A 26,370-nucleotide genomic window follows, 5' to 3' on the forward strand; every position below is an offset into this window, starting at 1 on the left:
TCTGTGCCTCATTGATGCGACAAGATAAAACCCACAGGTTTGAAGACTCCTAGCCAGCCATTATTTCTTTATTCATTTAAATTGGGTGATTTTTAAAGTATATTTAGTTTTTTTTTAAAGTAAGCTCTGTACCCAACATGGGGCTCCAACTCCCAACGCCGTGATCAAGAGTCACACGCTCCTCCGGTGGAGCCAGCCTGTCACCCCTAAATAGCCAGACTTTTATTAATGTTTATTTTTTGAAGACTTTATTTATTTGAGAATGAGCATGTGAGAGTGTGAGCAGGGGGAGGGGGAAGGGGAGAGGGAGAAGCAGGCTCCCCGCTGAGCAGGAAGCCCAATGTGGGGCTCTGTCCCAGGACCCTAGGAACATAACCTGAGTCCGAAGCCAGACACTTAACCAACTGAGCCACCCAAGTGCCCCTTAGCCAGACTTGTAAGCACATATTTTAAAAGCACTCATCTGTAGGTTTATGTACTTGCATTAAGCAGTTAATCCGGCCTGTATATGTCCCATCCATTAGTTTGGAGCATCTGAACCTAAAGCTGTTACACTGATACAGTTAATAGAGTAGAACTGCTTTGGAACACCTGATACTGTGGAATAAAACACTGTCCTCAGTCTCTTTTCTGGCTCTGCTCCTCACACGCTCTATGACTGTGAGCAAGTTCACGAATGTGTACCTGCTGCATTTTTCCATCTGAACGAATGGGGTTGGTTGATCAGAGGATCTACCGCACATGGTGGTTGTGAGGATTAAAACACATTAGTCCATGTAAAGTGTTTGGATCAGGGCAACCTTAGCCAGGCAATTTCCTCAGTGAGGTGGTTTCACGTATTACTTAGCACACTGAGGGCTTTAAGGCTTTCAGGCTTGCTGGTCCCAGAAGACCGTGGAGGGTTCTGGATATAGAGGAGAGGAAGCCTGGCTCATTCTATCACTAGCTTTGTAACCCTGGACAAATCTCATGATACCCTCTTAGCCTCAGTTTCTTTTTCCATTATTTAATAAATAAATAAATAAAAGGACCAAACCTTGAAGAAGACACCCTTTGTAAAAATGGAACGGTGAACGACAGAGGAAATCAGGCATGTCATGTTGCCTATAGGGTTGGGCACGTCTAGCTTTCCACTGGGACTGTGGTTTGTTAACGACACCCTAGGTCCCGAATTTCCCTAGAAGGATGTGAGGCTGTAGATGAAGCCATCACAAGAAGAGAGGATTCTCCTGCATGCTCACTCTCTCTCTCTCTCTCAAATAAATACAATCTTAAAATTTTTTTTTTTCTGGCAAGGAGGACACGAACGGTTAGTTCATAACAACAGTTCTGAACTAGTCCTGATTTGGGCTGCAGCCTCTTTACCTCTACTTTTTTATTAAACTGTTTATCTATTTTAGGTAGGGCAAGGGCACAAGGACAAGGAAAGAGGTTTTTTGTTTTGTTTTTAAAGATTTTATTTATTTATTTGACAGATCAAGAGAGAGAGAGAGAGACAGAGACAGAGAGTACAAGTTGGGAGAGCAGCAGAGGGAAGGGTTGAAGCAGACTCTCCACCTAGCAGGGAGCCTGATGCAGGGCTCCATTCCAGGACCTCAGGATCATGACCTGAGCCCAAGGCAGATGCTTAACCAATTTATCCACCCAAGCACACCATGGGCAAGAGAATCTAAAGCAGACTCTGCACTGAGTGTGGAGCCCAACGTGGGGCTCAATGTAGGCGGGGCTTGATCTCAGGACCCTGAGATCACAACTAGAGCTGAAACCAAGAGTCAGACACCTAACCAAGTGAGCCACTCAGGCGCCCCTGTCCTCTGTCTTTTTCTTAGGAGCATCCTGAGTAGGGTCAGGCAAGCTTGGCGTAGACAGGTAAGATAGGTAATAGAGTGAAGAGGTTGAAGGATGGGTGTATTTGGGTACATTGAGGGTGAAAAAGATGAATCACTTAGGTTTATCACTTTCTGTCCAGAACGTGCTAAGCCTCAGAAGGATCGGTCTTTGGAACTAGCGTGTTCCAGTAAGGGTGCAGGAGAGCCCGAGGCTCAGGTCATGAGAAACCTCTGTTGGCCTGACGACTGTGAAGAAGGGGACAAGACAACTCCAGTGACCTTAAAACACCCGCACGCAGATGAGAGTATGTCAGTGTTGGCACCGCTTGTTGTTTCCACTGGGCTTCGTTTGTGAGACATGGCATCTTCACGTACCTACAGTCCATCTCTTATTTGTTTCCCTAGACTGGACCTTCAGTCCTTTTCCCCTAGAACTACACATCGACCTCCTAACCTGTTTCTTGGCAAGTCCACTCCTTCCATCACTGCTAGTCTACTCTCTTGTATGTAAACCTACCAAACGGGGGACACCTGGGTGGTTCAGTGGGTTAAGCATCTGCTTTGGGCTCAGGTCATGACCCTGGGGTCCTGGGATGGAGCCCTGTGCCAGGCTCCCTGCTCAGCGGGGAGCCTGCTTCTCCCTTTGCCCCTCCCCCTGCTTGTGCTCTCTCTGGCTCTCTCTCTGACAAAGAAAGAAATCAAATCTTTTTAAAAAAATCATCAAACTTACCTTGCTAAAATACCACCTTGTTGATGCTATTCTTATTCAAATCAAAATGTCAGCTTGGTATTCAAATACCTGGATCCCTAGTAAGGTGAGCTCATCCATTTAAGTGGTTCTTCACCCTGACTGCACTTCAAGATGAACACCAATGACAACAAAAACCCAAATAAACAAAAAGCACCTCTTTGTATTTATTTTTATTTTTTAAATACATTATTATTTATTTGAGAGAGAGAGGGAGAGTGAGGGCACGAGCAGAGGAAGCAGACTCCCCACCCAGCAGGGAGCCTGATGCGGGGCTGGATTCCAGGACTCCAGGATCATCACCTGAGCCAAAGGCAGACAATTCACGGACGGAGCCACCCAGGCCCCCACCAGAAGCATCTCTTTTTACGACTAAGCCACAAAATAATTCCTAGAGAGGACAGTCTTCATAGGTTACCAAGGAAGGAGGCTCCTGGTTAACAGTCAGCTCCCATAACCCTCTCTTATTTGTACAAGACTGAGTTTTCTTTTGCTTTGGCAGACTATTTCCTTTGACGCTTGCAAACCTGAGAGGTTCCTGGAGAATGAATGTTTCTCGGGTGGCATTCCTAAAGGTATCAAGAATCAGAAACAGGCTTTAGTGGTGGGGCCACTCAAAAGTGCTAATTATCAACTCTAAATAATTTACATTGTTGCCTTGGGGTTGTAAGAGATCAGTGGAACAAAACAAGTCAAGAGACTCCCATATCTTGTTATCTCCCCAGAGTGACTTTTGCAGCATAAATCTGAAAAGGAGTCTTTCAAAGTCAGATATTTCTTCCTGTGCCTGGCTCTTGGCAAGTGCACAGAGTTACAGGAAGCTTAGAATCGGATACACACACACACACACACATATGTATCTATTACGTACATGTCCAAACGTATTTTCTTCTTCATGGCCAACAGCCCTACCTTGGGGGTAACTCCACATTCCTTAGGGTAGGGCATTCGAACGCCCTAATTCAGTTTGGGATGGTGAACCGCACATATCCTCACAGGAGAGTAGTAAGGAGTTGTAACGTAGCTCCCCAAGAGTGGATAAGGGACGAGGCCAGAGAGGGAAGCCCAGGGACGTCTTCCTGCCCAGACAGTGACTGTTGGATGCAAAAACGAAATGAGGGATCTAAGAGATGAGTTAAAACTCTGTCCAGTTTGATACCCAGCCTTCTCCCTGGAGGGGGAGGGAGAGGTGGATTTGGGGGAGTCCACATTGTTTCTAATCCGGATCTGCATTTCATTAGCCATGGGGACTCCCTGTGGCAAGAACATTAACCTCCCCGCGGGGGGGGGGGTGAGTGTGCGGGGGTGGGGGGGGTGGGGATGTGTCTGAGTGAAGGAAAGGACATGGGGTCTCTGTTTCATTTCAGCAGGAGACTTTGGTTTGTCTGCGAGGGGGCTCTTGGGCTCTCTTTGCTTGTGAATTCTTTCCTTGGGCTTATGATATAAACAGCTCTCTCCACCCTATCCCCCCCACCCCGGAGTTGTGGGGTATCTTGGTTGGCTTTTGGTTTCACTCAGAGAAGGAAAAACTCCAAACTGGCCTGGGAGCTGTGGGAATTCAGCATTCTGCCTCTTGGAGGAAGGCTGTTAAGACTTTATCCTCTTACAAATTTGTAACTTTCTATCCTCTTACAACTTTGTAACCTTCTCTCTGTAAAGTTTTTTAAGGTGGTTAAAGTTAAGAAGTATTCCTGAGGGGCGCCTGGTGGCTCAGACGGCTAAGCTTCTGCTGAGGTCATGATCTCCAAGTCCCAGGTCCAAGTCCCACATTGGACTCCCTGCTCAGCAGGGAGTCGGCTTCTCCCTCTGCCCCTCACCCCGCTCGTGTTTTCTCCCTCTCACTCTCTCTATGTCTCTCTAAGGGGGACAGAAGAAGGGCTTGTGCTGTCAGCACTCAGTATCAGAAGATGGGCGTGCAATAGAAGCTGGACTGTGAGCTGAAGTCTCTAACTACGTAGGAATTTGGCAAAGGCAGAGATCCCTTTAGGATTCAGTTGTCCGGGAAGTGTTTCTCGGAGCCTCCAGCCTGAGCCTAATGCTGAAGAGACAAGAGTGACTCTTAGCAGCTTCTAGCTAATATCGAAGAGTATGTACTCCTCTGTAGCAGCATCGCTTTTGTGCCCACCAGCCCGCAAGGACAAAGTGGAGTGAGAGCGATAGCAATCTCGTAGCTTGAGACTCTAGACCAGAGATTGCCCAGAGATTCCAGGTGTGCTGAAATATTGGTGCCTCTGCCCTTGCAAGTGGCCAGGGCTCCCTGGGAGGTTGACTTTATTATTCATTCATCCCAGGGCATCATAGACGTTCTCTGTGTGTACTTTGTGGTGAAAACTATGGGAAATACACTTCTAGATACATCCCTCATCTTGGAAAACCTTGGTAACACGTGACCATGATGCCATGCCTGTAGTCCCAGGCAGACTGTCAGGTCTGGGAAGGTAGATAATGTCTGTCTCATTCACTGCTCTCTCTCCAGGGCCTGCCACTGTGCCTGGCATGTGGTGAGTTCTCAGGAAAATATTTCAAGCAAGACAGATCCATAATGAGATATCACCTCACACCTGTCCAAATGGCTAGAACCAAACAGACAAGAAATAACAAGTGTTGGTGAGGATGTGGAGAAAAGGGAACTCTTGTACACGGCTGTAAATGGGTACAGCCACAGTGGCACACAGTATGGAGTTTCCTCAGAAAGGTAAAAAATAGTGCTACCATACGATCCAGCAATTCCATTTCTGGGTATTTATCTGAAGAATATAAGACATTAATTCAAAAAGAGATCTGCAGCACTGTGTTCATTGCGGCATCATTTTCAATAGCCAAGATAGAGAAACAACCTAAGCGTCCACTGATGGATGAATGAATGAAGAAAATACAGGAAGTACGTGCGCATGTGCACAAACACAGAGGAATATTATTTAGCTATAAAAAGAAGGAAATGTTGCCATCTCTGAAAATATGGATGAATCTTGAAGGCATTGTGCTAAGGGAAATGTCCAGAGAGAGAAAGACAAATATTGTATGATCTCACCTAGATGTAGAATCTTTTTTTTTTTTTTTAGAGAGGAAGGGAAGCAGGCTCCCCACTGAGCAGAGAGCCAGAGAGACCCAGGTGCCCCTAGATGTAGAATCTTAAAAAAAAATAAAGCTCATAGATTCAAAGAACAGATTGGCAGTTGCCAGAGTGTGTTGGGTGGTGGTTGAAATGGGTAAAAGGAGGTCGAAGGGTACATCTTCCAGTTATAAAATAAATAAGTCATGGGGATATCATGTCCAGCATGGTGACTATAGTTAGTGGTACTGTGATGCGTATTGGAAAGTTGCTAAGGGTGTAGATCTCAAAAGTTCTCATCATGAGAAAAAAAAATCTGTAACTGCGTATGGTGACATATGTTCACTCAACCTACTGTGATCATTTCACATTATATACAAGTATTGAATCATTATGTTGTATACCTGAAGCTAATATGTCAATTATGTCTCCTTTTAAAAATAGAAAAGATTTCATGAATGGGTAAACGAACAAGAGAGTCCAGATCTTGGAGGATGAGTAAGATTTGAATAACATGGAAAGGTTAAACATTTACAGGGAAGAACAGCACAAACAGAGACATATACAGTCATGGTGTGCACCAGACACAATTTGGAAAACAAAGTTGAGGGGCTGAGAACTGATTGTGTTTGGAGGCAGTAGGAAATTAATAAGCCCCATCATGCCTATTTAGCATAGTGCTGGATAAATAAAGAGCCACTGAAGCATTATTGCCCCAAAACAAAGCCAAAAATTAAAACAAACACACAGCAGTTGACACAACTGGTCTTGATTTTTCTCTTAGCATCTAATTTTATGTCAAGCTGTGCCTACTCACTGTGGGAACCAATTTCTCATTTGGTCTGGGTCCCGATTCCAGTGATTCCTAAATGTTCCCAGATCATCTCCCAGCTCAAAGGCCCTCCCTGAACTCCCTGGCACACACATCCACCCCAAGCCCCGAGCCAAAGGCTGTTCTGCCATCCCTCATGATGCAGGGGTGCAGGGAGGTGAACCTTGTTATTTCCCTTGCCCCTATGTTATGCACACGGAGAACTCAAAACATCCCAAATGTCACATCCTCAGGGATGTTTGCGGGGAGCACTTTTACTAGTATTTCCATTTTGCAGAAGAGGCAACGAGCACAGAGAGGTTGAGTGATGTCTCCTGGTAGCACAGCCAGGAGGTGGCCGAACCAGAAATAAAATGCTGAGAGCAGCTGCTCTCAACTACCATACTCTACTCTTTGCCTCCTATAGGGTCTCCACCATACCGCCTTGCAATGGTCTAGGTAGCTCTTGACCCCTGGAAAGTGAGCTCTATGCTAGAAGGAGGGTCTCTCTGGATCCCCGGTGCTGAACCTCCTAACGCAGCACCTGGCACAGAAACTGGCATCAAATGCTCCGGTTGAAAAACATTCTGAAGGAAGCGGCTCGAAAACTCCGGGATACCACCAGATGGCGCTGTGGGAATCCAAGAGAAAAAGCGCCCCTGGGACGCTTCCTTTCCCACAGAAAACCCCAAGTGCCCACATTGTTTTCTTTCCCCTTTCAGAGAAAACTGAGTGGGTGGGAGAAACATTTTTAAGATAAGGTCGAGGCGTGTATTGACATAAATTTGACAATTGACTTTATGACCTTGTGTTTGGGCCCCCAAAGGGGGGTTATCTGCCACCCATTTTGATTTCATGCACTGCTTTGAAAGACCTCAAGAGGAGTTACAGATTCTTGTCATCATTAAAAAGCTAGAAATAAAATCGGACCTGCGCAGAGCATTGAAGAGGGCTGTGCAGTGGAGTGGAAAGTCCTCTGGGCTGGATTCAGATGGCTCAGTATGAACAGATGGGGGACTTTAGGAGAGTCCCCTCTGCCTGGACCTCTGTGTCTTCTGTTGCAAAATAAGGGGGTCGGATGAGTCTTCTGACACGGAAGGTTTTTTCCCCGCTCCTTAGCCTCTGTCTGAAGGACGTTATACAGCATCATGAGAGCGTGACAGTAATGAAGATTACCGACCCTGGCCACCTGCATGCTGTGTGGCGTTGGGCAAGTTACGTAACCTCTCTGGGCCTCAGTTTCCTTGTCTGTCTAGTGGGAATGGTACTATACCTACCACACAGGGTTCTTGTAAGGACTGAATGGGATAGTGCCAATGACGTTCTTCTCCCAGTGCTTGGTACATATAAGCTTTCAGCGAAAGCTGTCCTCACACATAATTGACTCCCACATTTTAGCAACTTTATCTACACTTTGGATGTACATTTAGCACTCAGCAAAACACGGGTAAGTCTTTAAGTAATAAACCACGAATGGTCAGGTGGGTCCCCTCAGAAGTATAAGAGTAAATGCATTTTATGGGTACAAGTCAAGGTTAAAAGCAACCACAAACCTTGGGAGTATAAAAAGATACAAACACTTTGGGAAACAGTTTGGCTGTGTCTTCTAAAACCATATTCCCTGTGACCCAACATTCCCTCCCCTAGGTATTTACCCAAGGAAAAGGAAAACCTATGTCCATGAAAGAATTTGTATAAAAACATTCGTAGCAGCTGTCCTTTTTTTTTTTTTTTTTTTTTTTTAGATTTCATTCTTAAGCAATCTCTACACCCAGAACGGGTGCTTGAACTCACAACCCCCAGATCAAGAGTCACATGCTCTGCTGACTGAGCCAGCCAGGTGTCCCAGGTGTCAAGGCTTTGCTTTTCATGGCCAGAAACCAGAAATATCTCAGGGATCCATCAGTAGGAGAATGGATAATGGAAAATGAAACTGCACTGTGATCACAGACAATGCAATGATGTAGCTGATTCTCAAAAACATGACGCTGACTAAAAGAAGTCTTATACAAAAGCATTCATACCTTATGCTTCCATTTATATGAAGTTATGTAACAGGCAAAACTAACCAATGATGGGGGAAAAAAGAAATCAGAAGAGCGGCTGCCTCTGGGGAGGAAGGGAAGGGAACGTCTGGGAAGGGACAAGAGGAAGCCTTCTTGAGTGGTGAGAAGGTTCTATATCTTAGTGGCAGTTCAGTCATACAGTTACATTTGTCAAAACTCTGCAAATGTTCAGTTAACGTCTATGCATGTCATCTTAGGGGTATTTTACCTTGGCAGGAGAATAATCATAAGCAAATACTGAATTCAAGTTAAGGCTAGGCAGGTGGAAAGGGCTTAGGAGTGAAGTGTGCTGATGTCTGCAACTTCGAAAAGAAAAAAGACAGTGGCTAGACAGACAGATGGAGAGATGGCCAGGTGACAGGTGGATAAAGCCCATATGGGAAAACATTAGTGGTGGAAACTAGCTAGGAAGTGATAAGGTTTCCACCATAAAATTTTTCCAGCTTTGCTGTGCGTTTGAAATTTTGCACAATGAAGTTTTTCTTTGTGAACAAAAATGTAACCACCAGGTTTGGCATCCTGCATGGAGTGAATTTTTTTTTTCAAATGTAAAAAGGTTTCATTGGAGGAAGGCAGACCGCAAACCTAGGTAAATATTTCCTGAACACCTATGATATGACAGGCACTGCGCCACGCTAGGGGAGGGATACAAGGAAGAAAGCAGCACTTGCCCTCAAAAGGACTGCAGGGACCATCTGACAAGCCCACATGTCCCTGTTATCCCACCCTGTGGGAATGCTTAGGAGAGTGAAATTTCATCTGGTGGGAAAATGTCTTAATTGTTCTTACAGCAAGAAGGAAGTGGTATGTCACATGGCAGACATGTTAGCTCCTGCTGCAGTGTAATCATATTGCAACATATAAATGTATCAAACCTACAGGTTGGATACCCAAAGCTGACATAATGTTGTAAGTCAACTGCAGGGCGATAATAATAATAATAATAATTACAAAAGGAGAAGTGCCCGACATTGAAGACGTGTGGTTAGTTATTGCTGCAAATATGATTGGAAGGGATTTTCAAGCCAGAGCAGAGAGTCTGGAAGGCTGCACTAAGGTGATAATTTGGCAATCCAATGGGGCCCATTCAAGAATTTTAAGCCAACGAGTGACATCCTTGGAAAATCGCTGGGAGAAAAGGGGCAGCTGCAACAGATATCATTGCTTTAGAGGGGTTGGCAGGCGAGGGAGCTTTTCATGTACGTACAATGAGCAGAGAGAACAGATGGAAGTGCGCATGGAGGGGAGGGAGGTGCACAATGTCCCAGGCAGTGGCGAGGTGATGAGATTCTCCTCCTTCCCCTCTTCTGGGAAAGAGGAAGCTGTTTAGTCTATGCCCTTCTCTTACTTTTCTTTTACTTTTGGACTAGATTGTGGCTCTTTGAGGCTAAACTGGTTGTTTACAGCCAGTGTCCTGAATTCTAGTCTATTCTGCGTGGTCAGTGCCCAAGACCTGCTGCTGGTAAATATGTGTGACGTCAGCCCGACCCGCCTTGCAGGGTTGCTGTAGGGTTAATGAACATAACAAATGGAATCTGCCCAGAACATGTTAAGCATTCAATCCACGAGGATCAGAGAACCGCATCTCATGCTCGGGTTTGTGGCTTCGATAGAGGATGTCTTCAGCACAAGCCCGCCGACATGTCTCAAAGTCTCTAAAGTAGGCACTTAAAGTCTCTCAGGCCCGTTGCAGCCCATAAATATTGTGACCTTTATCAAACCCCAGCCAACTCTCCCCTCCCCAAACACCACATATTTTCTTATGGAACAACTGAGAAGCCTCAGTTGGACCCAGGAAATTTCTCATTTGTTCTCCTCCCTCTTTTGAGAATGCACCTGCCCTGGGGGAGTGGGAAGGGGTAGGGTGGGTTGCCGTAACAGTAAATGCAGACCACCAGGTATCTCCTTCTTCAAACAAGGCTTTGGACTCTAGTGTTTCAAGTGTGGGTCCAGGGTCCACATTCTCTCCGAAACAAAACTCCGGTGAGACTTCACACCCACTATGCATTTCATTCTGGATTCTTTCACTCCCTGCTTTTTTGCAGCTCCCCAAGTGGCTGTGAGAGTCATGAAGCCACAGACAGTTTACCAGGATAACTCTTTGGCCCATGTGTCTGTAGGACTCAGCATAGCACCCTGCCCAGCAAAACATGCAATCAATAGTTGTGGAATGAATGAACGAATGAATGATTCCTTCTTGGTCTGGACTTTGTGCTTCATGAAGCCTCCTTTCTGCCCCTTCCTCAGAGCCCATTGTGGGTCTGCCAGCCTTCTGGACTCCAACAGTGCTTGCCATCTGCGCCTGTCCCTTGGCCAGGAGCCAAATTCGACTCTGGTTCAATTCAACCAACTTCCATGGAGCTGCACTATTGGCAGGAAGCACTCACAGTCTCAAGGAATGGCGAGAGCATTTCCTAGCCCATGGCGCCTCAATTATACTTTTAAAACAAACTTGGCATGGGACAGAACCTTTTCTGAGACTTTTTGAAAGTCTAAATACATGATTATAAATTACTTCCCTTTGTCCACACACTTGATCACCATCCAGGAAGTAAGTGAGTTCTAGACTAGGATGGATAAACAGATGATTATGTGACAGGTATGGAGGCAGGTTTGGGGGCAGGGTGGGGTGGAAGGGTGGGGAGGAATGAGACTGAATCCTTATCTGATGTAGTTTCATTAAGTGTGGTGGGGAAATGGGGTTGGCATCTCAGCCATTCAGGGCTGGCCTGGGACTGGGATTTGAAGGGATGCCCAGCAGCCCCTTGAGTGAAAAGAAAGCCAGAATCCCCACACATACACCTGTTGTTTTTTTGCTGAGGGTTGGGCCTTTTAAAATTTTATGACTAGTCTCCATTCCTGATTCCACCCCCTCCTCCCTCTCTGGTCCTGCCCCACCATGCCAGTCTTCTGTAAATTAGTAACGTGTTTTCTCTCTAGGAATTATTTCATTTAATGGAATTAGAGTTAGCTTTGTATGTATTTATATAATTGTTTTAGCTCTTGTTGTAAGATTTCTGGTTACTTGCAGGGTCTTGCTTTTCAAAATAAGCTTTGCGCAGTGGCAGTATCGTAGCCAATGAGGTTTATCCGAGGCGCGATTATTGCTAATTCAAAATAAGCTGTTTTTCCAATTCAAGGGGAGGAGATGGTGTCCACTGCTGGTGAGGACCTCAGTCCCAGTCAAAAAGATCGGATTTCATTAAAGAAGCAAAAGGAAGTGACTCTGGGTTTCTGAACATAGAAGGGAATTGGCAGAAGCAGTGTTGGAAGGCAATGACAGACAGTCTCTGACTTAGGATGGCTTGACTAATAATTCTTTGAGGTTGCAATAGTACAAAAGCAATACACGTTCTTAGAAAGTGTACTTGAAATTGTTTTGAATTTGGATCTCTTCCCGGACTGGCTATACGTGTTCTGATTCACTCTCATTAATAACCAATACACTCACAGCCATTCTGTTTTCAGCACAGTATTCAGTAAGTTACACGAGACATTCAACACTTCATTATCAAATAGGCTTTGTGCTAGATGACTTTGCCCAACTGGAGGCTAATGGAAGAATTTTGAGCATGTCTATCATAGGCTAGGCTAAGCTATGTTACAGGTTAGGTATAATAAGTGCATTTTCGATTTAAGTTCTTTTCAACTTATGTTGGGTTTATTGGGACATAACCTCATTTTAAGTCGAGGAAGATCTGTATTCTAGCCAGAGCAGGGCGGATTGGGTTACAGTCAGGGAGATCTGCCAGAAGACTCTGCAGTTTGCCTATTTGACCTGAGGTAATGAGAGCCTGGGTTAAGCTTATGGTAGCAAAACCAGAAAGGAAGGAGGGGGTGGATCCAAGAAAGAATACGAGCTAGAGATTCAGATTTGGCTACATACACATCAGGTGGTCCGTGAAACCATGTAAGGAGAATCTTTCCAAGGAAATGGATGTTAAGAGAAAAAAGCCGAGGACTGAGTCTTCAGGGATTCCAACAGTTAACTAGAGGAGGAAAGGAAAGAAGAGGAGCCAGCAGAGGAGACAGAGAATGATGGCTCAGAGAGATAAGAGAAACTTGAGACTGCAATGCCATGAGAGCCAAGGGTAGGACACTTACAGGAAGGAGTGGGTGGTTGATAGTATCAAATTCATCCTTGAGGTCAGAGATGCAAACTGAGCAGAGACCCTTGAATTTGGTCAGGAGGTCATTGGTGAACTTAGCGGTTTGGCAAAATGTGCCAGATTCTAGAAGGTTCCATGGCAGGGAGAGGTGAAAAAATGGAGGCAGTTCATGGATACCATCCATGTGACAAGAATAATGTGTTAGGACTGAGATGAACAAGGTTAAACTTTATCATTCTAGTCCCGCTACTTAACTACTTGAACTTGTTTCCTCTTCTGAAAATGGGAATAATTCTATTAGTTCATAAGGCTGTTGAAAGTACAACAGAAATTTAAATGATGACTTTTATGTGACAGCGAAGGGGCTTCTTCATCACCCCCAGACCCCCAGGCCCTAGAGATTTTTGGGCATGATGTAATAGGTAACCGAAGTCTTTTGGTTTTTCAGTCCTGTCCCTGATTTGATACTGTTTTGACAATTTTCTAGTTGTGTCCTCTGGCATTCATGCCAAGTCACTTTAACAATTCTTTCCTGAGCCCGTCGGAGGTGAGGACCTTGAGGTAAGGTGGTTGGGAGGGAGTCAGTGTTCAGGGCTACATGGAATGCCTTTGAGACCTGGGTAGAAGCTATTAAGCAAGGCTCTGTTTGAGACCCTGGATATAGTTCCCTGGTGTGCCAATCTCACCCCACGATGCAGAAGTCTGCATTCTCTGAAGGGCAGGTGGGGCAGAGGCACCCAAAAGGCCTCCTTTTTTGACCCATGACACCTGCAGACTGAATGGCTGCTGGACCAAACTGTCTCCAATAGGCAGTTTGATTCTCAAGGCATGCATAAAGACATATCCTTTTTTTCATTTCTTCTATTCTCACTCGGTAACCAGACCCGATCCGCATGATCTCCTGTTGTTGATTTTTTTTTTCCTACTCACTGTCTACAAATCAATCCTTTGGGCATGTTTCCTTGGTGAAGCCCAGGCTATTGGTCTCAGTGCCTTGCTTTCCCCTAAAAGAAGATACCCTCTGGGGGAAAAATGGCTGCCTCACAACAAGCCAGCAGGGCCTAGGCCTGGAGGGGCTCAGAGCTGGGGGCCGGAGAGCCTAACCGGAGGCAGAGAAAGCGTGTGCGTATTCCCTAGAAGACGCACTTTTCACATCCTGATACATCTAGAGACTGTTATCCAACGGCCTTTTTAATGTCTGTGTTCCTTTTAATGGAAAAGCTTGGTTTCATTTCTGGGAAGACGGCTCGCTGGTGCGAAACAGGGTCACATCGTGGAAGGTATAGTCACATGCTAAGATGTGTAGGCCTCTCTAAAAATGGGATAGGAGGTCGGGGCAGGGGTCCTTCCAAGGAGGCCGGTGTATGTCAGCCCCCCTTCTGGGAGACCAGGGAGTCGTACTCTGCTTCAGCCGCCCAATTTGTCCTGAGCATCTTCGGAATGAGATGCTCTCCTCCTCTGTGCCGCGGAGGAGAACGGGCTGGAAAGATAGGCCAGGGTCCTTGTCTATGGGAGCAGTTGCTATAGGACGTGGACAAGTGGCCTTGGTGGCCCCGTTATGGGCAGGCAGTGCGGATGGAACCCAGGGAGCAGAGCTTGTCTTGGGGGGCCAGATGTTGTCTCTGGGCCAAAGCCGGGCCTGCAAGGGCAGGTGGCCAGAACTTGGAAGGAATTCTCTTCGGCAGCCCAGGGTCCAGGCTTGGCCCCAGCGAGCTGCCCTGCCAGCCTCCGCTGCCTGGGGCCTAGCGCATTCCGCGCCCCCGCCCGTCCGCCCCTCCGGGGGCCTCGCCCCCTCCCTTGTCCCCTTCTCCTCCCCCCACCAGCTGTCCCCTTTCCCTGAGCGCCCAGACAGCCAGAGCCTGGGAAGAGGCGGCCTCGGGCCGGAGGGGGCGTGGTGGGGAAGGGGAGGAGGGCGGGGGTGAGGGGATAAGGAGGCCCGCGCTGCCCGCGCCCCCAGCCACTGCCCGCCCGGGAGCCGGGTGCCGCCGCCGCCTCTTGTCCGCCTCCCCTCGCCTCGGGGGAAAGGTCAGCAGCGTCCTGGAGCCGCCGTGCCCTTCCCCGACAGCCATGAACTGCAGCGAGAGCCAGCGGCTGCGCACCCTCCTCAGCCGCCTGCTGCTCGAGCTGCACCACCGGGGCAACGCCAGCGGCCTGGGCGCCGGCCCCGGCCCGAGCATGGGCATGGGGGTCGTGCCCGACCCGTTCGTGGGCCGCGAGGCGACCAGCGCCAAGGGCGACGACGCCTATCTCTACATCCTGCTCATCATGATCTTCTACGCCTGCTTGGCCGGAGGCCTCATCCTGGCCTACACCCGCTCCCGCAAGCTCGTCGAGGCCAAGGACGAGCCGGCCCAGGCCTGCGCGGCGCACGAGTGGGCCGCCGCCGACGCCGAGACTGCCGCCGGCTCGCTGGCCGCCGGCCGCCGCCAGCTCGCCCCCGGGGCGCCTACCACCCCGGCCACGGAGGGGGTCTAGACCCGCCGCCCCGCTTGTCCCTCGCGCGCGCGCCCTCCTCAGCGGCCGCGTCCCCCGCGGGCGCGGCGCCCGCCTGCTCCTTTCCTTCCCTTCCAGGCGCCGCCTCACCCGAGGCCCGGACAAGGAAAGGCCAGCAGACCTTGTCTGACAGGCTCTGGAAGAAGCACCCCCTTACCCAGCCCAGCCAGGTTTCTCCCTCCTCTCCCCACCTCGCCCCGCCCCGCACACCCAACTGCACTAAACTGCCTCTGCTCTCTTGTCTTCAGACAGCCCTGACAGCACGCTCCAGCCCTCTGGGAAACTGAATCCGCAACGTCCAACACCTGGCATTGAAGGGAAGCCATGAAGTCCGCCAGAACTCTGGTCCGTCTAATGGGCAGCTGCTCCAGGGCCTGCCAGGGACTGCCCCCTCTGCAGAGCCAGCGGGCTTGCCATCGCTGCCAGGCGGGCCACAGCAGCTCCAGCTTCTTGTTGCCTTAGGGACCAAGACAAAGAAACTCAAGAGACCTCAGACATCTTCCCCCTCCCTCCCTCTTGCCGCAGGGAGCTCCCAGGACACTAGGACCAGTCTGTGGGCTAGAATGGACTGAATGGGGACTGAAGGGGGAGGGAAGCTCAAGGGCAGGGGAAGACCCATGACCCCAACTGTATGGCTTTCTTGCATCCAGTTGTCATCCCAAAGGTAACTTGCCCGATTTTGAGCAGCTCTGCCGTCTTCTGATGTGGGTAACCATGGCTGGGTGTATCCCCTCCATACCTGCAAATGCCTCCCCACCCCCGTGTGGATTCAGTTTTTACCGCAGCTGTCTGCTTCTTGTATGGAACACGAGGCTCAGACGTTTGCCTCCTCTGTAATCTGGGGAACGTCAGAGGCAGGTAATAAATGTTGTTGAAGCAATAACCTAAGACTCTTGTCTCAGAGATGCCAGCCTTGAGACCAGGTACCATGTAGAAAAAGAATCCTTTTTGCTTTTGGAAATGATGTTTAGATTTGAGGGTTGGGTTGTTGTGGTGTTTATATCTGTATGTTCAATTCCAACATGGTAGAGGTAATTGTGGGAGAAGGAAAGGTTAATATGGCTAAATGGGTCGTTTTTTCAAGGGTTTCAAAAGTTCTTTCCCCCCCCTTAATTCTGAAGCACCTTGAAATATCACATTGCTAAATGAGGCTCTCCAACTGAAGCAGTTTTTGTCTACACTTAAAAAAACTTCTCATGCCCATCGCTATTAGCTATTATCAAAGTTAATTTTTAGAAGCCTCCTTTGCAAGTCTCAAACATGTGGCTTACTAAAAGAGAAAAGCCATCAAATAGCATAAGTCATGAGTGGGAGGGACAATGCTTCAGCTGAGCAATCTCAGCCAGTGATGGGTAAAGCTACAGGTGTCACTTTTTGATGTATTCTCCCTTGTCTCAAGAAGGTCAGCAGAACTTGACTGCTAGGGCTTAACAGCTTACATCTTATGGTGGCTGTTTGGGCTTCATCGAACACAAATAAATCACCTCTTAGCATTAAGCTAACTAGCTTCAATACAGCTGTGGTTTCTGTGACAGCAAAGCAAATATCTTGTGGGGCACTTCAATGAGCTGATAAGCTATAAACCACATTCAAGTCATTGGTTTTGATCTTGTAGCCCACCTGGCATTTTATTGGAGCTGTTAATAAGTTAAATGAACATACTTTCGTTCCCAGGATCCACTCCACTCCCCAAAGATCAGCTAGCCTTGCCGCCTTGGCTGATCTCCAGTCTTGGTTTCAGCCTTAAGGCGGTGCAGGTGGGGATCGGGGATTGGGCAGCAGTCCAAGACAATGACAGGGAGAAAGAAGATGCTGTGAGAGCCTCCCCAGGGTCAGGCAGGAAGGCCCGAGTGGGATGTTGGGGGAGGGCACGGATACCCAGCCATGCCGGGGTGAGTGCAGAGGGGAACAGTCCCCATCCCTGTATGTCAAGTACAACATTGTCCCCCATTTATCTGGCATGAATGGGGACACAAAGTTGTTTTGATAATGAGCATAATCATTGGTTAGGTGTTGACAAATTAGGTACCATTTTTCACAGACATTAAAAAAAACATACTGCCTGGGGCGCCTGGGTGGGTTAGTGGGTTAAGCTTCTGCCTTCAGCTCAGGTCATGATCTCAGGGTTCTGAGATCGAGCCCTACATCGGAATCTCTGCTAAGCAGGGAGACTGCTTCCCCCTCTCTCTCTGCCTGCCTCTCTGCCTACTTGTGATCACTCTCTCTCTCTGTCAAATAAAAAAAAAAACTGCCCCAAATAATATATATATAAAGGAAACTGCTCCCAGGCAATGCCCATAATTAACATTAATGTGCCAGCTGTGGGAAAACCAATCCTGCTGCAAAACTATTTCTGCTTCCAAAAACATTTTAACTTTTTAATGATGATTAGGGGAACTGTGAAGAACATATAGTAAGAGGAGCCACAGAACTCTTGCAGTGAGAAAAGTGACCTGGCCTGGGGAGGACGATTTGCTTTACTGTCCAGTCACTTTTCCCAAGTACATCCAGGGTTACGACTCTATCTCAGATAATGGAGTTTCCCAGAAGCCAGGACACATGAATCTCTACCAGCAGGAAGGGGGGGGGGTGAGCATTGAAATGCTCATAATGTGGTTAGCAAAACATAGAAGAAAGGAAAACCAGGGGCTTGGCCGTTTTCATAATGTATTCCTGAATAGCACGAGCTAACTGTCCAAACTGGGGAACCGTTAGCCTTCTCCTGAACGTGATTCTAATAAATTGGAGTGATTTCTTTTTCTTTTTCTTTCTTTTTTTCCCCAACCTACCCGGCAGTCTATTTCTCCCTTCTGTGTAAACAGATCCTGTTTTAGGTCAGGTCAGATCTTTGCTCCATAATAATAATGAAGAAAGAGACCCATGCTTTCTTAATTGTAACTTGAGGCTTTCACCAGAGCACAACTAGGAGATGTTTGGAGTTCCAATGTCTGGAAGTCTTCATTGACAGCGCAAAACTAAACGGAAACTTTACTTCCATTCCAGACATAATTCTGTGTTGTCGATTCATTTTTCTAGAAGGCTGTAAATGGGGTCTTTCATTTGTTTGTAGTTACCACCTTCTCCTTTTCAATTTTGCATCTCTTTTAGAAACCAAAGATATGCACATGATTTGTATCAACAAACAGAAAAGGGCCTGGGCTGCTTTCCAAAGGATCTTGCCTGACGCTCAAGCAAATGTGTGTGGTGTGGTGGAGAACACAGGACAGAATCGGGAGAGCCAGGGTCCAGCCCTGGCTTTGCCATTTAGCTGGCTTTGTTTCTCAGAACGAGCTGCCTAACCTCCCCGGGCCTGTCTCCACAGCTGTGGGGATTTGAGGATCAAGTAAGATAATGCGTGGGAAAAAGCTGGAAGTACAACAGCTATAAGAAGCATAAGGTGTTAAGTTTATATTTCCCTTTTTCCCCTCCTTGGGGGAGTGCCTTTGAATAGTCCTACGGGGGAGGACGGGCGGGGGGTGGGGAGAGAAAATTCTCCATTCAGGAGAGCCTGCTCTTATTGCTCAGAGAGAGGATTGTAGGGACTTGGCCACTACCTCCCAGATTTCTGAACCCATCTCCCCCATTCTCAGAATTTTGGATGACTAGGAGTCTGTGCATAACCACCTCACCATCCTACTCATCCCCTCTTCCTGCAGGCCCACAGTGACCTGTTTAAAAAAAATACGACAATAATACTGTATTTTCAGGGTTCCACCAGGACTGGAGCCTAGACTTTGAAGACGCAGGTCAAGGATTGAGAGAAGGCAGAATAGAAGAGAATGAAGGGAAGGAATCACATGCTTCATGAGGGAGGTAGGAGGAAGAGCAATCTAGAATGTTCTGTGAAGGTTAGGGAGGGAGACTGAGGACCACCAAGGGAGAATGGATCATATGGGTCAATAGCCAACCCCAGGTGAATTTAAATCACCTATCAAAATGGCTTCTGGGAGAAGAAGCTGGATGAGAAGTCACTTTTTCAGCCCCTGTTGTCACTTAACACAACCTACTGCCAGTTCAGGAAGACAAATAATGTGATTAAAGCAACTCTTCCATTTGTGCTGGATCTCAGAGCACAGCACATGTGGAGTACCGAGTTCTCTCTCAGCCCCTGAAGGGGTGTTCACGGTTTATAATAGATCACTCAGGACAATGTAAAGGTGAAACCCAAGGAAAGAATCTCTAGTTGTGGATTTTGGTGAAATCTGGAAAGAGTGATATCTTGAAGGGTTTGTGTGTGTTGGGGCTGGCTGGGTGGGAAGGGGCTTCCCACAGCTTCTCAAGTCACATCCTCCTCTTACTGCCAGCTGTGCTTAGAACCCTGCAGAGGACTCAGGTGGTCGCGAAGGACTGGCTTGCTGTATGCATTCGCTGAATTCCCACGTACCTGACCCATGAGATGTCCAGTCCTGAAAACACATCAGGTCCCTGAAGAAACAGGGGGCCTCGCCTTGGCTCTTTTAGGATCTCAGGATGACCTAGCAGGGGGTCCACCTTCAGCAGGCCTGGAAGAGAAAGAATGGAGACAAGGAGGGCACGCTAATTTTGTTCCTCTTCTCACGGGGCCACTCCTCTGGCGGCATGGTGGGCAGGACCAGCCTTGGGTGGAACTATGGGATCGGTTTTGATCTCATGTGTTCCCTTTCTGTTCCAAGCTTCACTGTCACTCTCAGTGCCAGCTTCCAGAACCATTCCTTCTCTGGTGCCAGGGGCTATGTTCTTACTCATTTACATCTCATCTGCTGTTCATCCCCATGATGACCCAAGGAATCATCCTTGTTGATGTCTGATCTTGTTGATTTGTTACTTTTGGAAAACCCTCCATTTTGGCTGGACTCAGGCCCCAAGAGAGAAGCTCTCTGAAGAGAGGATAACCTCCATCTCTTGACAATCTGCTCCTGGTGTTTTTCTTTGGCTTCTTTCATTCTCTTGGCCAAAAGCTTAGTATATTCTGTGGCCTCTTTCTTATTTTGCTTGGCATACTGTTTCTTCAGAGTAAACTGACGTTTGTGTTATAGGACATGTGGAGGACCAAGATGCTGAATCTTGGGCAGTTGGGTCCTAGGATGCTTACCTTCTTAGTTCAGGTGCTTTCTCACAACATACGGGTGGACATCATTTTCTTTATATGGAAGAGTCTGGATTCTGAGAGAGTCTAGGGGCCCCTGGCAACGAGGCACAATAGTATCAGTGAGTCCAGGAATATCCTTTTCCTCTTCCTTTTATTTTCATAATAACCAAGTTGAGAGCACTGAGATTGGCAACCACAATGCAACCCCGTCCAGATTTGTGCCTTCTTTCCCCATCCTCCTTGGTCTGCAGCAGGAATGCCCCTTACACAATAGCAGGTGGACACGGCCAAGGGTTAAGAGCTCCTGCTTCATGGGGAAACCTTGTTTGTCATGGCCACACCTGTGAGGGTGGGAGTTGTGAAGGGGGCTTGTCCTAGACTCCCAAACCTGAGATGGGTAAGGCTGCTCTGGTGATACCAACCATTGTAATTAGCTCAAGAACAGCACTTTGGCTTTTTTTTTTTTTTAAATTTGTCCCACTACTTCTGGGGTTGTTGGGAAGATTGGACCCTTAGCCCTCTAGAAGGGTATCTGCATTTCTATGTGAGTCTCCCGGGGTGGAGGGTGGGATGGGGTGGGGATGGGAGTAAGTGGGACAGACAGAAAGGGAGAGAAGCCCTTGACCTGCTCCCCAATTAGACTCTGTCTGTTGGAAGGCTAACTTAGCAAACAGGATGCTGGAAAGGAATGGTTGAGGAGACTGAGGGAATAAATACTAGGACGGAGTCTCTGAGGACCTGGAAGGATGGAATTCCTATCATGTCCGAAGGAACTGGCACCCTCCCTCAGAGGTTCAACATTCCCTCCAGCAAGTCCAAGGGCAGATCAGTTCAAGAGCCCCACCTCTTCACGGTCTCCATCATCTGCTAATGCAGAATAGCACAGTGCATGTGGTGTGAGCTCTAGAGCTCAACCGCCTGTGTAATGTGAGGGCCATTGCTAAACCTTCTCCAAGCCCCTTTCCACATCTGTAGAATGGATGTAAGAAATAGCACCTACCTCCCAGGGTTGTGGTGAAGATTGAGTAGCTTAACATAATGCCTGGTTCATAGTCAAGGCTCAGTAATGGTAATTTCCAGTCTTGCCCCAATCCACTGCAGCTGTGCTGTCATCTACACCACAGCAGTGAGACAGACAGCTTTGTCATGGTGACAAAAGACCTGCGTGTTGCTTGATTCTCAGTCTTCATCTCTATGACAGCTCAGCAGCATTTCATGCTCCTTTCTTAAAACTTTCTCTTGACTTCCACAACCCCTGGTTCATCTCCTTTTTCACCAGTCCTTTTTATTCTTGGTCTCCTTTGCTGGTCCCCCCTGCCATTCAATTGCCTAGGGCTCCATCCTGAGACCGCCTTCTCTCCTTCCTCTATTTTCTCTCCCTTGGTGATGTTGAGTAGTCCCAACATGCAAAAATGTCTTCTTCATATATAAATACCATCTTAACTATAATGATCCCCAAATTTATGTTTCTTTAAGTCCCCCCAAACTCCTATTCTGAGCTCCAGACCTGCATATCTGACTGCCTACTGAACATCTCTACTTGAGTGTTGAAACCTGTCTAAACATAAACATGTCCAAAACAGAGCTTTTGACACTTTGTCCCCCAAATTTGCTTTTCTACTTGAGGAAAAAACAAACAATCAAACAAACAAACAGCCCTTGTCATCAGGGAACCAGTCTGACAATTACGTGTAGGGTAATTGTCTACTATTGGTTAGAAGCTGGCCTGGTGTTCATGAGTTGGTCACATTATTCTCGTGTTGAATGTAAACCGTCTCACTGAACACCAAAATCGGGTAAGTTTAATCACAAAACGTATCTCTGTGATCATGATAAAGTGAGACCAAACAAGACCACTGCATAACATTATCTAAGTACAGACACAACAAGGTCATTGTGAAGCTCGAAAATACCAGACATCCTCTCTTCCCAGCTACCTGCTACTTCTCTCCCCACTTATAACTTTAGTCTTCCTTCATTCTAGATAAGAGCTATTAAGATACCTGATCCCAGAATTAGCCTCCCCTCCTAATAGCATCCAATCCAGAGCAAATGATCACTTCCTTGGGCTGTTCCCCAAATCACCTAAGAGAAGCTCCAATCCATTAATAAGTGCTTTCTAACACCTCTTATTGAGACACCCATGATTACCCGTGGTATTAATTCTCCCTTCTTGCCATGAATCATAAACCCAATTTGTTCAACCACAGGTTTGTTCCTGGTGGTCTTTGGAAGGTGGGCATTGCCATATGAATCTTCCCTTCCTCCTATCCTCCTTCTCCTCCTTCTTCTTCTTTTGTAAATGGTACTACCATTATTGATCTAGCTGCTTAGGCCAAAACAGGAGTCACACTGATTCTCCATTTCCCCTCACCCCTCCATATTCAATTAGGAGACAAGTCCTTTCAACTGTACTTTCAAAAGGAATTCTACATATAACCATTTCTCATGATCTCTTCTATCAACCTTGTCTGCACCCCATCATTTCTTACCTGGTTTAATATAGCACTTTCTAACTGGTCTTCTTGCCTTTACCTTTGACCCCTTGGAGTCAGTTCTTCACACAATAGCCAGAGGAGTGTTAAAGTATAAAGCAGGTCATGTCTCTTCTCTATTTGTCTATGTAAGGACCTCCATTGGATTACCCACGCAATTAGAATACAATCCCAACTCCTCCCCACGGTCGACAAGACCTCTCTAAACCTCATCTCCTGGATACCCTTCCCTCTTGCTCACTAAACTCAAATTACACTAATCTTTTTGTTGTTCCTTGAATGCATCAAGCTCACTCCTACCTCCTGTGCGGCTTCTTTGCCTGGAATATTTTTCCTCCACATCTTCTCATGGCTGTTTTCCTTCTCTTCATTCAAGTCTCAGCTCAAATGCCACTTTTCCAGAGGCCTTCCTTGACCATCCTATCTATAGTTGTTCCTTTCTCCTAGCTCCTACCCTATTCTCTATCCCATTACCTTGTTTATTTTAATTTCACAGTGTGAAGCACTGTCTAAAAATACCATGTTTGTTTACTTACTGGTCTATTACCAGTCTCTCCCATTTAGGCTGTAAGTTTCCATGAAGGCATGGATTTTCCTCAGGCCAAAACATAAAAAGTGCACACATTTAAAATATACAACATGAGGGACACCTGGGTGGCTCAGTCAGTTGAGCATCTGACTCTTGATTTGGGCTCAGGTCATGATCTTGGGGTTGTGAGTTCAAGCCCTGCATCGGGCTCTGCACTGGGCATGGAGCCTGCTTGGGATTCTCTCTCTCCCTCTCCCTCTGACCCCCCTTCCCGACTCATGAACACTCTCTCTCTTTCCAAAAAAAAATGTTTGATACATATAATGTGATTGATTTTAACATATGTATACACCTGTGAAATCATCACCAAAATCAAGTTAATGAACAGGACATATCTATCACTACCAAAAATTTCCCCTTGGTTATTTGTGCTTTCTTCCTGCTGGTCTAGACCAGCAGTGATCTGCTTTTTGTCACTATTGATTAATTTGCATTTTCTGGAATTTTGTATAAATGTAATCATGCAGTATGCATTTTCTTTACTCAGCCCACTGATTTTGACACGTTGTTGCATGTACTGCTACTTTGTTTCTTCTTATTACACAGTAATTGTAGGATGTACCAAAGTTTATCTATTCACCTGTTGTAGGATATACCAAAGTTTATCTATTCACCTACTGAAGGACATTGGGTTGTTTCCAGGTTTTTGCAATGATGAATTAAGCTTCTATGAATATTTGTAGGCAAGTCTTTGTGTAGATATATATTGAAAGCAGGGATTTTGTGGGTCTGGTCCGTTACAGTATCTCCCATGTCAGGTACTTGTATAATATTTATACAGTATGTGGTAGTTAAATATCTTTTGAATGAATAAGTGAGCCTTCCCTTTTAGCCCAGGTCCATGGGCATTTCCACTATGCCTGTGGCCACCCAAGAATCCATCACCTCCTTAGCTTTTGTCCTAGTCCTGCCTTTCCAATCTGCACCCCCAGGTGACCCCTGGAAGGTGACTATTTCCATGGTTGGCTTGCTGGAGAAACCCTACTCATCGGGTTCACTGCCAATACTTGCTCTCTACCCTAAGCTGGCCCCTCTGGCTGTTCGACAATCCGTTCATTCCTCGCTTGCTGACTCCCTATCACATTCCCTGCAGCAGCTGCTCTAAACTTCCTGCCCTCTTCTCAAGCCCCCAGCCCCAGCCCTCCCCCACATTCTCAGGAGATGACTTCACCTCCTTCATTACTGAAAAGACTGAGGCCAAATGACAGAAGCTTCTTCAGCTTCCATCTAAACCATCTGCACAGCCATCTCAAACTCTTCCGATACTCAGGAAGACTTGCTCCTTCACCTTGCCAAGGTTAGGCTCTCTGCTGGTGTGCTTGATTCTAGCCCCAGCTATGATGATCTTAGTACTAACAACAACAGCCAAAGAGAATGTATCTAGCTCTGGATATGGACCACACACTGGGCTAAGTACTAAGGAAACAACTATAATATTCACTGAAAAACTATGTCTTTAACATGTATCATTTTTTCCTCAAAGCTTAAAAACCCATTAATTTTTTTTACAAAAGTATTGCACACACTAAGGACTTGGCATATGTTACCTAATCTGATCTTCACAGCCAGATTGTAGCATAGTACTATTTAAAACAACAACAACAACAGAGAAGGAGACTGGTGATCAGACAAGTAAAGTAAATTCCTTTGGATCATAGAGCTAGGAAGTGGGGAAGCTAGGACTTGAACTAAGATTTAAATCCAGAGTTCTCTCTTTCCTTCTTTCCTCCCCCTCTCCTTCTTGCTCTCTCTTTTGCTTTCTTTTTCCTTGAAGTTCAGAGTGTTCTCTTAATTCTACTCCTTAGTTCGTGGCCTATTAGCACCCTTGGCCACAACATTAAGCTATAGGAAAAAGCGAGATAAAGGGGAAGGGGGGCACACTAGAGAAAAACATGAAGGGTCTTGCCAGAGAAAGGAGTTGGAACTTCATCCTGTGGCAGAGATTCCTAAACTTTAAGAAGCACTCTGAGGAGTACTTGTTAGTAGGTCATGTCCCCAGGCTCTACCCTCAGACCCACTGGATCTGTGCCTTTGGGGGTAGGCAAAAGTAGAAACATCAAAGATCACTTAGGAGGCTCTGATGGTATTCCAGTGGCCTGGACTATGGTGGTAAGATATGGAGGTGGAGAGATACACATGATGTTTTTTATTGTGATAAAATACACATAAAATGAAATCTACCCTTTCAACTGTTTTAAAATGTGCCATTCAGGGACACCTGTGTGGCTCACTTGGTTAAGCATCCAAATCTTGATTTTGGCTCAGGTCATGATCTCAGGGTGGTGGGATCAAGCCCTGTGCCAGGCTCAATGCTGAGCATGGAGTCTGCTTGGGATTCTCTCTTTCCCTCTCTCTCTGCCCCTCCCCCCAATGCATGCTCATGTTTTCTCTCTCAAAATAAAGAAATTAATTAATTAATTAGTGAAAGTGTGCGGTTCAGTGGCATTTACTCCATTCGCATGGTGCTTAGCCATGATCCATTTCAGAACATTTACATAGCCCAGATTAGAGAATCTGAAAATGTAGGACTGGGGGGAGAGGTGCTGTATAACCAATGGAATATCCGGGGTGAGTGAAAGGGAGGGTCTGGATGGCATACTGATCCGGGTAGTGGTGATCTCCAACACAGATGAGTAAATAACAAGCAGGATCTTTCGTGGGGAGAAATGAAGGAGACATGAAGGCAATCATGGACATGGTGAATTTCTTAGTGACCTTCAGGGAAAAAATATGATGCAACCAGTTGGAGTGGATCTGGAGTGCAGGTGGAAGTTGGGGCCTGGGGGGAGGTGAAGAGGTGCCCAGACTATGTAGCAGCAAATGTTTGCATGAAGCTCACTGCTTGTCAGACACTGGACTAGGGCACTATGTACATGATCCCCAGGAGTCCTCATGTTACAGATGAGCAAACAGAGGTACAGTGTAACTCACCAGAGTTACTAGCATGTGACAGGAGATTGGAACTCAGGCAGACTGATTCTAGGGTCAGTGCTCATAGCCATTACTTTGTGATGCCTCTCCCAGAGGCCATTTCATCAGCAGAGGGCTAATACTAGAATCTGGGACGGATGGGGGCAAGGCTGAGGACAGATCCTTAAGGAAAATCTACA

General features: G+C 46.7%; 1 protein-coding gene and 1 pseudogene across 1 annotated transcript; both read left to right on the forward strand.

Moving 5' to 3' along the window:
• The first annotated feature begins 11,556 nt into the window (after positions 1-11,556).
• Positions 11,557-11,686, forward strand: LOC122897742 (annotated as a pseudogene).
• Positions 11,687-14,682: 2,996 nt separating this feature from the next.
• KCNE5 (potassium voltage-gated channel subfamily E regulatory subunit 5) lies at positions 14,683-15,090 on the forward strand. The gene has a single exon (XM_044234700.1). It carries the CDS (start codon positions 14,683-14,685, stop codon positions 15,088-15,090), a length of 408 nt encoding a protein of 135 aa, XP_044090635.1.
• Positions 15,091-26,370: the final 11,280 nt, after the last annotated feature.

The sequence above is a fragment of the Neovison vison genome, chromosome X (genome assembly GCF_020171115.1).
Source record: "Neovison vison isolate M4711 chromosome X, ASM_NN_V1, whole genome shotgun sequence".
NCBI classification, from domain to species: domain Eukaryota; kingdom Metazoa; phylum Chordata; class Mammalia; order Carnivora; family Mustelidae; genus Neogale; species Neogale vison.